General features: G+C 42.9%; 1 protein-coding gene and 1 long non-coding RNA gene across 3 annotated transcripts in view; one reads left to right on the forward strand and one right to left on the reverse strand.

Moving 5' to 3' along the window:
* The window catches only part of FOXM1 (forkhead box M1), a 66,655-nt gene extending 52,457 nt beyond the window's left edge, over nt 1–14,198 (reverse strand). Inside the window, exons 1-2 of one of the 2 annotated variants that reach the window (XM_084857151.1) lie at nt 14,121–14,198; nt 12,017–12,600 (exon numbers count right to left, since the gene is read on the reverse strand). In XM_084857151.1, coding sequence (XP_084713277.1) covers nt 12,017–12,554 — 538 coding nt within the window. In that variant the 5' untranslated portion in view covers nt 12,555–12,600; nt 14,121–14,198. Of the gene's footprint in view, nt 1–11,567; nt 12,601–14,120 lie in introns of those variants that run through there. The other variant, XM_084857152.1, reaches the window with a different exon arrangement.
* Nucleotides 1,762–7,259, forward strand: LOC146344365 (uncharacterized). Its single transcript, XR_014792203.1, has 2 exons — nt 1,762–2,079; nt 6,147–7,259. It is a non-coding gene; the product is annotated as an uncharacterized LOC146344365 (long non-coding RNA).
* Nucleotides 14,199–14,542: the final 344 nt, after the last annotated feature.

A 14,542-nucleotide genomic window follows, 5' to 3' on the forward strand; every position in this document is an offset into this window, starting at 1 on the left:
ATCAAGTATCTTGGAGACATGGAGGCCCACAATAGTTTTGACAGCATCATTTGAAATATAGAATTACATAGAAGCATTGCAAAACACTGCTTCATATACTATCAAGCAACTCAGCCCTACTACAGCTAGGGTTGCCAACGTTTTACTGGCCCTATGTCTTGAAGAACAGCCTGATACACAGAAATGTAGCAGGTGAAACTTGTCCTACTACTTATTTGCATGCTAGGAAACCTTCTGCTTTATTTAGGAATGTCAGAAAAGCACTTATTAAAAGCATGAGAGCAGGGCTGGTAAAAAGAGTTGACAAATCATAACTGAGTCATTATAAAAACACCAAGCTTTATGTTAATTAATTAAGGTTTCCAAACTGCCTTATCCCAAGGCTTGGGACAGCACAAACCTTTCACAAACATCAACAGGACCAACCATTAAACACATAATAATATATGAAAGAGCTGATATTAGTTGCAAGAAGCTAGCCCAGACAGTTCATATCTTCAAAGGAGTACCACTAGTGACCCAGATGCTGAGTACCTTTCTTTTCTTGCATGGAACTTAAACCTAAATCAACATTCATAGCACAACAAAATACTTTCACAGAAGGTAAGCTGGTGAGGCAGAGAGAAGTAACTTGCCCGAGAAACTGAGTGCAAGGCAAAAGTGGGGTCAGAGCTGCAAATACCATATCACATAGTTGACCCCACATAGCACAACAAAACACCCATTTCACAGAAGGCCAAATCACTGCTAAATAAATGCCTCTAAAATTTCCACAAATTTATTTCCACAAATTAATAGAAAAATCAGCCCCCAGATCAATTCCTCTTCGTTGAAATCTCAATCCACTCATTTGCTTCTGCCACACACCCCTTTCTCCTTCTGGCAGCCAGCTCAACTACTCCCCCTTCCCCTCCGGCAATCTCTTTCTCTCTCTGCTAGCCAGCCCACCCCGGTGCTGCCTGACATTTTGCCTGAAGTCTCCCTCTCCCAGAATTAACATCTGAACACACACACACATGCACGCACACACACATATATACATACTTTTTCTGAGAATCACCCACCCCAAAGCACTCTTTCAGAATAACTTCCAACCTTGTGACCGAATGTGCTCACCTAAACACGTGTACAAACTTGCACACGTTTCAGGAAACCCACATTTGTTCCAGAAAGGACCTTCTGACTTTGGTCATAGGATGTCTATAGCGAGGGAGAGCACTCAAAATGATCCCGATACACACACAAGCTTAAGAGAAAGCCACTTGGTACATTTATTGATTACAGACAAAAGTTTAAAATTCACTGCGTGATTTGGGAAAATTAACTTGGTAGAGCAATTCAAATTAAAAACACAAGAATAATGAACCTTCAAGCCTATAATTAGAACTGATGTATTGGAGAAATTAGTTGAGTTCTCATGGAGGTTTGCTCCAGAGATTAAACTAGGCCACAGACATGTGCTATTTGTATAAGTTTGCTGTGGGAAGGGTTTGCTGGGATTAGAGAGTAGAAGGAGGAGATTAAGTAAATTGTGAGTCTCTAACACTCTGAGGAAAGAGAAAGGAAGAGGTCAGGGTTGAGTGCTGGTGTTAGATAAAAAAGAAAAGACGCCATAAGTAGCTAGCGACTCGGTCACGCAGGCATGCCACTTGACCAATGAGTCAGCTTAAGCCAAGAGCATGCGCAGAGAGAGAGAGAGCTGATGGAAAAATACTGAGCCGTTATGGGTGGCTATAAAAGGGTTGGGCGTGCCACGCTCTGGGTCAATAAAACTTTGTTGGCTCCACTGTCGCCTGCCTGGCCTCTCATTTGACCAGAAGCAAGATCTTTTTCTAACAATTTGGTGCCGTGACTTGGATTGTGCCTTCTGCGGCATGTTCTCGTGCATCAAGCCGAGGGGCTGCGGTGGGGAAGTGGCCACAGGCGGTTAACTTATACTGCCTTCCCCTCCCTGGCGGCGGGGAGACGCTCGGGGACCAACGCCATTGTAAGGGAGACCGAGAGCACTCTTTTAAGGTACCGACAGTGGATCCATGAGGCAGCTGGACGCAGCTGCGGGTGGAGTACTAAAACTTCAGGGTAAGTGACAACTTACATTCGGGGAATTCGCGGGACAGTAGTGTGTGTGTGTCAAGATTTGTGTGAGACGCCTCAGGGCGAAGCGAGTGAGGAGCCCCGATCTGCATTTCCCTACCCCAGCGACAGGCTGGGCCAGAGGAGGGCAAAGCGTACTAATTGTTAGCTAAAACCACTGCTGTCATGGGCGGGTCCCACTCTAGGCCTGAAGAAAAGTCTCAGACACCCTTGGGATGTTGTTTGCGCAATTGAAATAAGTTTAAGTTAGATTATGGTGTCAAGATGACAAAAGACGAGCTCATAAAGTTTTGTAATGGGGAGTGGGTGACATTTCATGTTGGCTGGCCAACTGGGGGAAGCTGAAAAAATGTTGTGTCCAAGATATATAATAAAGTGATTGTTGATAACCATGGAGAACAGCTAAAAAAAAAAAAAAGTTGTAAACTCTAAAGAAAGAGATTTGTTGGAAGTCTTAAAGACTGTGGCAAAATTAAAAGAACAAAGACAGCAATGTCTGGGTCTGGGTGAGCTTATCTCTGCCAGTCTACTGAGAGCAGAGCTAAAGGGGGGGGGGGGTTGCCTGGCCCTGCTAGAAGATGTCTGTAAGGACCTAATAGAAACAGTAAGATTTGCAAAAGAATTGCTCAAGTTAAAGCATCACAGCTAGAAAGCTGAGCAGTCCTTGCTCTTATCTGTCGAAAAATCTAAAAGAGGTGTAAGGTTACACCTTCCCCTTTTGAACTAATGAAGAGACAGAAAGCCTTTACCAAAAGCATCCCGTTTTTATTGCCCAAAGCCTTTTTGTTTGGATCCATTATTGTTTAAACTTTTAAGAGGCACTCTGCACATAGATTAAAACTTTAGACTGTTAAAGACTTGCCAGAAACAGTACTGTAAGGCTTGTCATAGCCTTAAACTCCCGTTGTTGTAGATTGTGTGTTTGTGATCAGATCAGTGCACAGTTTAATTTGTAACTTCAACACTCAGATAAAAAGCTGTATTTCCAAGGCTTTAATTTTGTTTACCCTAATGAAGCATACAGATGCAAATTGCTAGAGATTCACAGACTACAAAGGAAACAGCCTTCAAAAAGTTCAAAGAGAAACTACAAAAGTTAGTTTCCATTTAAAAAAGGGGGGCAATAAATTCTCTTAAAAAGTGAGAAAGAAAAATCCCCCCCCCTTCTCCTGCGGCGCCTCTAAGCCCAGCTGTGCTTCTAAAGCCTGAAAAAGTTCCTGCCCCACGTATTCCAGCTCTTTCTCAAAATCTGAACTGTCTAGACACTCTATATGCTCAGAGGCAAGCGTAACACTCTGTCAAAATTCATGAAGTGTGGAGTTGCCGATGCAAAAATGGTGCCTTGAAACTTTTTGCATATATAAAAATGCCCTTCCCTTGATCTTGATGGGCCCTAACTATGCAGCCGGAGGAACAGTATGATTGCTAGATCTGCTCCACCATGCCCTACGATGAAAAAAATGTTTTTCAGTCATGCTGTTAGATTTCAATACTGTGAAGCAGAAAAGGCAGAAAAAAAGAAGCAAATTATATAAAGTCCAGCAAGGACTGACTGAAGACCCTAGTGCATATCTTCAGAGGTTGTTTGATGCATTCCATCAGTATAGTGATATTAACCCTGACGCTCAAAAGTATTTAAGGATAGTTAACATGATGTTTATTGCTCAAGCAGCAACAGACATTAAGAGAAAGTTGCAAAAGACTGATGGGGCAGCAGCGATGCCTCTGCCTCAGTTGATGGAGATTGCTTATAAGGTGTTTATGAATCGTGAGAAAGTAGAGAAGAAGGAAGTAGATAAGAAGGTCAAACAGAATGCAGCTTTGATTGCAATGGCAGTCACAGGGCAAGTCCCTGATTAAGCGGACAAAGGTTTAAAGAAAGATTTTGAAACTCGGAGAAAGCCGTGTTTAAAAAGTGATGAATGTGCTTACTATAAAGAGAAGGGACATTAGTAAAAAGACTGCCCAAAGCAAAAAGAGAAGAGGGGGGCGATGGTGGCCATAAAAGGAAAAGGCTTGGATTTGCCAGACCCATGTCACTTTCTTGGGCTACCTGATTCGAAAGGGAACCAGAGACCTGAGCTCTGCTTGGTTGGACATCATACAGAAGACACCGAGGCCTAAAGACCCTCGAGAGTTGCAAGCCCTCCTTGGGCTCACCGGGTTTTATAAAATGTAGATACCTGATTATAAAGAGAAGGTGAAGCCCCTGTATGGAGCTTTGTCAAAGGAAAATATCGTCCACTGGAAATGGACAAATGAAATAGATATGGCTTTTCTCAGTCTCAAAGCTGCCCTTGTAACTCCACCCACTCTGGCTATAGCGAACCCCAACCGACCCTTTAGGCCCTATGTACACCGGCCTAGAGGCCGTGGGATGCTGTTCCAGGGTCCTAGACGTTGTAGCGGGGGGTTGGCCAAGCTGCCTTGGAGCTGTGACTGCCACAGCCATGACGATGAGAGGACCCACTGAAATATGGGTCCCCCACGGTGTGCCGCAAATCCTGGGATCCGGAGGAGGAAGCAAATTCCTCAACCCTGCCAGGCACTCCAGATACTAGATAAGCCTGCTCCTGAATGAGAACCTCACTTTTAAAGCTTGTTCCAGCTTTAACATCGCTGCACTACTACCAATACTCCAGGGCCCAGATAAGCCCGGACCACCCGATCATGAACGAGCCAATCGAAGGAGCTAAGGATTTATTTGTTGACGGGTCCAGTTACATGCTAAACGGAAAACGGTACACAGGGGCGGCAGTCGTCACTCAAGACAAGAGCATACATAAAGAACAGCTACCGCCACATTTCTCCGCCCAATCCACCGAATTGGTGGCCCTAACAAAAGCGCTTCAAGCTGGAAAAGGGAAGGGAGTTAATATCTACACTGATAGCAAAAACGCCTTTGCCATCGTACACGCCCATGGGCAGTTGTAAAAGGAAAGAGGTTTCCTCACGGCTAACGGGTCCTTGGTGGCCAACGGGGGCCTAATAGTAAATCTCCTTGATGCATTTCAACTGCCCCTACAAGTAGCCGTCATCCACGTCCGAGTCCAAAGAAAAGAGAAAGAGGACAAATGGAGGAAAGGTAATCAAAAAGCAGATGAGGCGGCGAAGAGAGCAGCCCAAGAGGGAGCTCAAGGGGTGTTCCTAGTCCTACCGGAGCAGGAGGACCCACCCACATATTCCTCCTCTGAGCTGCAGATGGCGTGAGAACATGGAGTACATCCTCAGGCCGATGGATAGATCCAGATGACAGATGAAAAGTTACTCCTACCACAGACCCTGCAGAAGGCCGTCTTAAGGCAAGTGCATCACTCCCTCGGACATCCAAGAGCCTCAGCCATAATTGAGTACTCTGAAAGACTGTTTGTTTCCCCAAGTTTGACAGTCCGTGCCCATCGGCTAGCATCAACTTGTGAAATCTGCCAGAAAACTAATCCTGCAAGATCGCCTCCTCCTCCCAAAGGGGGGGGGGGGAGGACCTTAGGCATATTATCCCTTCCAAAGGGTCCAGACTGATTTTGCTGAAATGCCACCTTGCAGGGGTTACAGACATCTGCTCGTCATTGTGTGTCAAATGACAGGATGGATAGAGGCATTCCCATGTAAAAATTGCCAGGCAAAAACTGTAGTCTCCAAATTATTGCAAAAGGTAATACCACAATTTTCTTTGCCCGAAACTATTGAGTCAGACCAAGGTTCGCACTTTACTTCCACCGTTACCCAAGGGTTGGCCCAAGCTCTGGGGATAGATTGGCATCTCATTGCCCCTGGAGACCCCAGGCGAGTGGCCAAGTTAAAAGGGCCAACCGTAGCCTCAAGGAAACTTTAACTAAGCTCCAGAGAGGGGTTAAGCTCACGTGGGTTGAGGCCTTGCCTGTCGCTCTGACAAAAGTTCAAGAATGCCCAGGAAGGGGATAAACTTTCTCTCTTTAAATTAATGTTTGGGTTTCCCCCCCCTGGGTGCATTGTGGGAGAAGGGAAGAAGTTAAATGGAAATTGATCAGATGTTGAGAGGGCAATTAACTACTCTGCAGTCTGTTCTCTCGCAGCTACGAGCTTACTCTGTGCCGTTCCAGAGGCTACCGTTCGATGCATCAATCCACCAATTCCAACCAGGGGATGAGGTGCTGCTGAAAAAGTGGAAGAAAGAAGCTCTAAAGAAGGGTGGGAAGGGCCTTACTTAGTGGGACCTACTAGTCACTCATGTATAAAACTTGTAAAATCAAGTAAGTGGACTCACTGTAGTCAAATAAAACCTTTCTGGAGACCCCTGCCTCCTCCTGTTGCCCGGAAAGAACAGGGGGACACGGGCAGAGACAACAGCCCTCTGCTTCCTGACACCCACCCGGAAGCTGTCAGGAACACAGGTGAAGAGATCAACCAGGAGCCACAATCACCTGTAATATACAAGTCTCAACATCTGGAAAAAGCTCAAGTTTGAATTGTTACAGTCTAAAAACAGAGACCAAAAAAACCCCTTGTAATATAAAGCAGGTGTTATGGGTAATGTTAATAATGCTAGTTAAAAACACACACACATTAACATGGATGGTAATACCTCAAGAGTTTAAGCTTGATAGCTTTAAAATAAAACGCCAAGATGCCACACCCCGTTCACCCCCTCTAGTAGAGATTCCTGAAGTAAAAAAGCATCCTCAGAAACCTCGATACGGGCATAGAGTAAGCACCGAAGTAGATAATATGTGGCTAATATGTGGCTCACCGTATACCGTTGAGGTCAAGTATACCGCAAAATCCTTAAATAAATCCGATTGTTTTGTGTGTGCAGCTGGCCGTTCCATAGCTAAGGTGTTGCCCTTCCCATTGGGATGGGACAGCCCTGAGCACTTTAATTGTACATTGCGTCTATTTCATCATCCCAACACTTGGGGGGATACGCATTGCCATGAGTAAAGACTTAAAGGGGGGAGTGTTAGATAAAAAAGAAAAGATGCCATAAGTTGCTAGCGACTGGGTCACGCAGGCATGCCACATGACCAATGAGTCAGCTTAAGCCGAGAGCATGCGCAGAGAGAGAGAGCTGATGGAAAAATACTGAGCCGTTATGGGTGGCTATAAAAGGGTTGGGCGTGCCACACTCTGGGTCCAGACTGCTCTGCACCCGTTTTGCAAAACGATCAATAAAACTTTGTTGGCTCCACTGTCGCCTGCCTGGCCTCTCATTTGACCAGAAGCAAGAACTTTTTCTAACACTGGGATCAAAAAACAAGGAACAGGCGAAGGGGTTTATAGGTTGAGGTGCAGGGGTGTGATCGGGCTGGTCACCGAGACACAACCACTGTGACTAGAAAGGAGGGAAGAGGAGTCTATCCAGAGTTGGACTTGTAAACACAGTTGTTCTTAAGTGCTTTGTACACTTCTTGTTTCCTCTTCTAAACATTTGTAGTGCAGAAGGGGATCAAAAGACATGGTGTATGAAGGCAGTTTCTCTGAGAATTTGTCTTGGTGGCAATGGTCTGAAGAGGAAACAATGGGGACCAGTTCAAAGAGAACAGGAGTATTGATCCTTGCCCCTGAAATACCAGGGCAGGCGGCACACAAGTGGCCCAGGATCCAACCAAATCAGTATTAAAGACAGAGCCAATTCATACACACACACACACAAGTGGGGGTGCAGATAGACCAAAGACTAGCTGGGGGTTGAAGTATACCTTTTGTTAGATCATGGGCTGAAGCCAGTTCCTGGACTGGATACAGAGTATGTCAAAAGTCCTTTTCTGCATGGCAACAGCAAAAGTGCATCCCTTTTAACATGAGGCTTCGGATGGACCTTGGCTTATGGCTAAGCTTATGGCCTCTATTATATGTTTAAACTTATTCTCCAGATTATACTTATTTAGCAGACTTAATATAATGTTACGAAGTATGCTTTAATTTACATGGGCATGTATATCACATACATGTAAACCAAACACATACCTGAGGGATCTTTTGGCGTTCAACTCTGGGCACTTAGGAAAACCTGATACCCCAAATGCTGAGAGAGTCAGAGACCTTGTGCCCTCCAGATGTTTTGGACTTCAACTGCCATCAGCCTCAGGCAGCATGGACAATGGTCAGGAATGCTGGGCACTGTAGTCCAAAACATCTGGAGGGCACCAAGTTGGGGAGGGCTGCTTTAGGAACATAAAGCAGCCTTTCTGTTCCTAAAGTTATTTTATGTATAACTTAATTTGCTCATAAAATTATCATGATATTTTAAAACTTTTAAAAATAAACACAGTGCATTTGTAATTATTGTCTGACTAGATTAGGACGACATGATGCCTACAGCATCAGAAACACAGGACTCTAAATAAAACGCACGCTGTTGAGGATGCACAATGGTGACTCTACTCACATGCTGAGAAACTGAGCATAAATGTCTATCAGTAAAATATACTTTCAATCAATAATTTTAATAAGGAATGAAATAACTATGCTTGGAATCTTACAGAGAGGATTAAATAACATTCTCCCCCATGGCTTCATTATTTCCAGACATTTTATATATCTGGTCTTTCTATAAAAGTGTTCTTATTACATAGTTTTTAGAAATAATTTTGGGTGGAATAAAGGCTGGGTAACAATATATAAATACTTTGTCTTAAATTCTATTAGAAAATATTTCATAATTCAAAGCTGTTCACCTTTTTTGGCGGAGGAAAACAGTCCTCAGGGAAAAAAAAAAGTTTTTTTTGTCCTAATTTTTCTAGGGCCTTCACATCTCTACTATAGAGCATTTCCATCAGTACTGAAGCTGCACTGATGTACCAATACCAGTACCAGCTTATCTGAGGTGTGCCACTGTTGTATCTGACGCTGGTGATGTATCTGGTGTTGAGCCAGCATAGTGGGGTTTCCAGCCCCTCAACCAGCATAGTTTAAGTATGGGATTGCATCCATAGAAAAGAAGCATAAATCATATCATTTACAATTAACATAATTAGCCAGTGGTAGCATACCCCCCCTAGATTTAATGGATACTCTTAAAGCTGGAAAAGTCTTTGGCATATCTCAGACAAAAGCATTCTAAGGTGGAAAACCAGACAAACATAGTAAATTATCTTGCAAAAATTAAGAAAATATATTTTATCCCTGCAGTTACTTTAGCCATAGGACTGCTGGCAGAAGACAATGACCACTCTTATTTCACGCCAGAAATTTTCCTTTAAAAATTGTGGAAATAAACCCATATATAATACATGAATTGACATCCCTTTCCCAACTTAAATGTGTATAAGACATACCATGGGCAAATTCATGGGACATGGCAAATGCCAATATATGAGGTTGCTATATAGGAATATCTAATCTTATATATTGTTTACTAATTATATTTCAGTCCACCCAATTACAAGAGTTATATGGTTATATTACATGGTACTAAATGAATAAAAAGCACACACCATAAATAAATAACCTTCACAAAGACTGAGAAACAGGACTGAGATCCTTATGAAAATACATGAATTAGAAAACTAACATAAGGAAAATTTAAAAGAGGGATTGTTGGAATAAATGAATATTTAGGAAAAGTTATTAGACTTCAAAGATATATATGTAGCTGAAAAATCCCTAAACTTTGCTTTTCAAAATACTTCTGCTTTATATTTTGTGTTGCAGAAATTATGGCTTCCTGGACAAGAGAAGAACTGATGGAGAAAAAGTCTGAGATGAAAGAGATGTTATCTACACTTTATAAAATAATTTCAGAATGTAAAAGTATCTATAGGCCAGGAAAATGGAAATTAGTAGTTCAGATGGAGCACATTTTTTGTGTTTAGACAATTGTTATGTTCTTCATTAAGAAAAACACAATAGAAAGTGATTTTTTGCTGGTACACGATGCTGGAGAGGTTAAACAAGGTTTTTCATATTAAACACATTTAAATGCTGGAAATGTGCTGACCATGCAGATTTGTATTGTTGGTAATTATTAGTGGTTGGGTTGTCACCGCATTCAATCCTATCTATCTTAAAAGTGAGGCTATTTTTCAAGTTATTTTTCAAGGTGTTTATTGCACTTAGGGTACAATCCTATGCAATTTTAGACAAGAGAAAAACTCCTACAACACAGCATGCTGGGAGTGGTAAGATTTTTTTTTCTGCCTCATATAGTCATTCGACTGCACCCTCAGTAATTTGAATTTAGATTTCCTTGGAACACTTACATTTAATTAAATGTTCATTAAATTTTCTAAACCTTCTGGTAGCAGCTAAGATGCTGTTAGTCCAGCACTGGAAATCTACATCAACTCCAACAGTCACAGAATGGTAGTGGATTTGATACCAGAACTGCTGGTAAGGAGTTTTAGTGAGCTCCCACAGAGCTCCTGTATAGTGAGTGTGTTAAATGCACAGAGACCTGTGTAGGCTAGCATAGTGAGCAGATTTTAGCTAACCAAAAGGTAGGCTCCTGATGGGGCCTCCCACATACTTTTAATTGGTACCAAGTGCAACTCCATATGTGAACAACCGTACATATGCCTGGTTACCTTACCTATTTGAAATAGGGAGTAGTGTCTTATCTCACTCATGAGCTGGGAGGCTCTCCCTCCTAGGATGCAACGTTGCGGCCTCTCCCACTATGGAAAGACATTTTCCCAGGCTAGGATGCTTTGAGAACCTTTGAGAATATGGGAGAGGGCTACATAAGCTGGAGAACAAAGCAATCCAATTTGGTCTCGCTCCAAGGGGGAATAGTGCTGCCAGCCTGGAGAACTTTTGTCAGTCCTGGGAAAGCACCTTGAAAACATCTCATATATCTTGGGGACTCAGATATACATTATCAGCTGCAACAAAGGTGCCTGTTTTGTCAACTGAAAGGGATGTGAGCTATCTTTCTGTCTCCATATATCATTGTTTTGTAATCAATAAACTGTTAAACTGATCCATTTGTGATTTGTTTCACTTTGGTGGATATATGAATCGGGATTAACTGGGACCTAATAAATCAGGATCCCATAAATCAACACTGTTACAATGGGAAACTAACAGATAAAAAATAAGTAAGTAATATATAATTTCACTTCCTATTGGAATACAAATTGTACTGGTTGCATAGGAATGTTTTTTTATAATGGAATCTTCATAAAAAGAAAACTCAAATGAATATTAAAGCAATTAATAACTGACATTTACACACACACACAATATACAAGTGTACAGCCAGAAACTACAGAAGATATGTAGTTTACATATTTACATGTAGCCTACTTACTTGGAATTAAGTCCTATTTAAATCAGTGGGACTTATGTCCAAGTAGACATGCTTATGTTCAGGCTCCAGCTTAAACAACCTCCCCTTAGGGAAACCAAAACCTCACTGTGCTACTTATGCCAACTTGTAGAAGCAGGAAGTGCCATCTTTGACCAACGACTGTGTTGCTATAGCAGTATTTCCCAAACTTCTGTTAGCTGAGACACACTTTTTTAAAAATTAAAACAGGAGGCACATGCACTCTTACACCCAAAAGGCTTGTCCTTAGAATGTGGAAGGGTAAGAATTACCAGCCCTTGGAGGAGACTGTCCCGTGTTTCTCCATGTACGCTTATGCTGATTTGGGCATGACTCCTGGTTAGAAGAAGGCAAACCCAGACCTGTGGATTCACACAGAGACACAGTGGGTAGCTCCTTTTGTGTATGGGTGCTTTGGGCTCACATGAGCATTTAACTATTTCCTGTGGCCCACTAACAGTTTTTGACGCACACTAGTGTGCCAAGGCACACAGTTTAAGAATTACTGTTTAGCAATTGTTTCCTGTCACATGTATCAGAGTTTTGCAATGGTCTATTGAAGAACTTCAGGTTTCAACCACTGGGGTTTTCTGCTCTGAAAGATACTCCTAGGAAAGGTGCTTGCCATTGTCCACAAGTGCAAAATTTTCATGTTTCATAATGAAAAGATCTACATACTGTTTTCTTCCTGCTCTTGTCTTCCCATAGACAGCAACTCTGAGGTCCAAAAGGTTGACTCTTCTATTGTCCCAGAGCTTTGCCCAATGCATGTTTCTTCTTTCTGTGCCCTGTTAATGGCAATAATTTGCTCATCTTCAGATTTGAAAAGATTCTGAAATGCGCTTGACTTCATGCTGGAAGAGCTGCTCCCACTACTGATGAGAATAAACTTGTTAGGACCACTACTACCAGATTCTTTGCCTTTGGCTGTCAGAACCTCAAGGATGCTTCGGATGTCTGCGTTGGTAGGAACAGCCACCACCTGTGCATTTGGTATAGTGGGGTGGTCAATTATCTTAATTCTTGCAGAGACTTCCTGAATGCCAGGTTCCTTTCTGTTTGTGTCAGGCTCATCTGTTCTTGCTTGTTCCTGCTTAGAAGATCCAGCACTCTGTCCATTTGGTTCATTTCTTACCAGGGTGTTAAATGCTTCACTATGTGGGAGAGACAGTTTCCGTCTCTTGAGAATAAGGGGCCTGTGAGGGCTGTTCTTCATCCTTGACCAATGCAGTTGATATCCATTGAGGACAAAATAAAGGATCCTGCAAGCACAAATAACAGAATTTCACTACAGCTATGAGCACATATGATATATTGCAAGAGAGCCTCTTGAAAGTAAGCTTAGTTTCCAATACCATCTCTGAGTGTGAGGAGCCCCATGACAAAGCATCAGCACACAAGGAAGTTAAACATCTGTGCAAGGAGAAGGTAAGTGTGATTACTTAATTATATATTAAATTACCTCAGATAATCATTTACAACTCATAAGTTATCAGCTGAAGCCAAAACAAGGCATAGCAAAGGGAGCTAAATCCCAGTGGGGGAATCCAGCAAGGACTAACAGGTCTTGCAGTCTTGTTCTAACAGAGATTCCTGAGTGGTTGAAGCCACATATTGAAACTGATCCCAAGCTTAGAAAGGGACAATAAAAGCAGTTCCCAACTCTATATTGACAACAGCCACTCTACAGGATTAACCAGTGGAAAAGTCTGATTAGAAACCAAAAAAAGTGCAGACTAGCTTCAGGTTGGGATCAGTGTAGGCTCAGGTTTTAGGCCTTAAAGAGCAGTTCATTAAGTAACACACAGAAAAATATTCATCCCAAGTCCGAGAGTTCAGCTTATCATTTAGTTTTTTAAAAAACACACAGGATAGAGAACGCGGCCCAAGTTTAGGAGTTCAGCTTAACATTTAGTTTTAAAAAACACACAGAGAAAAACACAAACACACTCAGTCCTTGCAAACCACATCCCTTCCCAAATCACCTACCCGTAGTCTTCTGTCCCATCCGACAATTGATTGAATAGAGGATCTCCCCTTAAAAGGTCTCCCATTCACTAGTCTCTATAGTCCTCCTTCCTAAACAGGAATCTGCATTCTGGGGGTAGCAGGTGTGGGGGGCAGTTGACCTACATTCCCAGCCACTGGAAGCTAGTGCTGGCCAGGACTTCACACACACAGCCTCCCTTGCTTTCCAAATGAGGCTATCCACTCTGATTCACTGCAACAACAGTTGGGCCTATCTATATAAGGAGGCATGCTTGTGAATGAGCCAGCTGTCCGAGTGCGAGGAGCTCCAGTGAGGAAGTGTCTGAGCCCCATGGTCCATCACTAGGACTTCATCACTGAGACCCACGCTTCATCACTGGAGCTCCAGTGACAAAGCGCCAGCACACAACCTGTGCAAGTTAAGCACCTCTGCGACCTTAGCAACAGGGCGAGGAAGCCAGGGCAGTTGACCCTTTTCTCCATACTCATAGTAACTGTAAATAACTATGAATTCCCCACCTCCTCCTACTAACAACTTAGTTTTCAGGGTAAACACACCCAATAATAGCAATAATAATAGTCATCATCATCATCATCATCATCACCATCATCACAACCACCAGTTATGAAGGTAGAAAACCAGCAGGGGTGTGGAGACTATCCAGTGTATTGCCCTGAGTACCACATGTATTACTATCTGCCAGCTGGACAAAAGTCATGGCTATGAGCTTAGTGTAATGAGCTCCTGGATCTCAGGAAACAAATTCATTCCCCTGAAGCCAAGGTTGCTGACCTGGAGAAGCAAAGAGATGCAGAAAGGTTGGTGGATGAGACCTTCAAGGACCTAATAGCGGTGTCCCACTTCCAGGGTGACAGCTCCTCTACTGTCACAGAGAATGGGGATTTTGGAGAAGGATGGCATCTTTCTGAGGAGAGAAATGAGCCTTTACAAGGGATCCATTCCTCAGAAGACGAGCAAGTATCCTCTCACACCAAGGAGGTGCCTCTGGAGTTGAGGGGGGGATTGCGGTAGTGGGAGATTTGATCATTAGACATGTAGACAGCTGGGTGTGCGATGGGTATATATACCGCATGGTGAACTGCCTCCTGATGTGAAGGTTGTGGATATCACATGCCATCTAGACAGCCAGATAGCGCTGGGGTGGAGTCAGTGGTCATGGTCCACGTTGGTACCAATGATGTAGGCAAACTTAG

The sequence above is a fragment of the Heloderma suspectum genome, chromosome 5 (assembly GCF_057233095.1).
Source record: "Heloderma suspectum isolate Gila_16-S chromosome 5, 16-S_ref, whole genome shotgun sequence".
NCBI lineage: Eukaryota > Metazoa > Chordata > Lepidosauria > Squamata > Helodermatidae > Heloderma > Heloderma suspectum.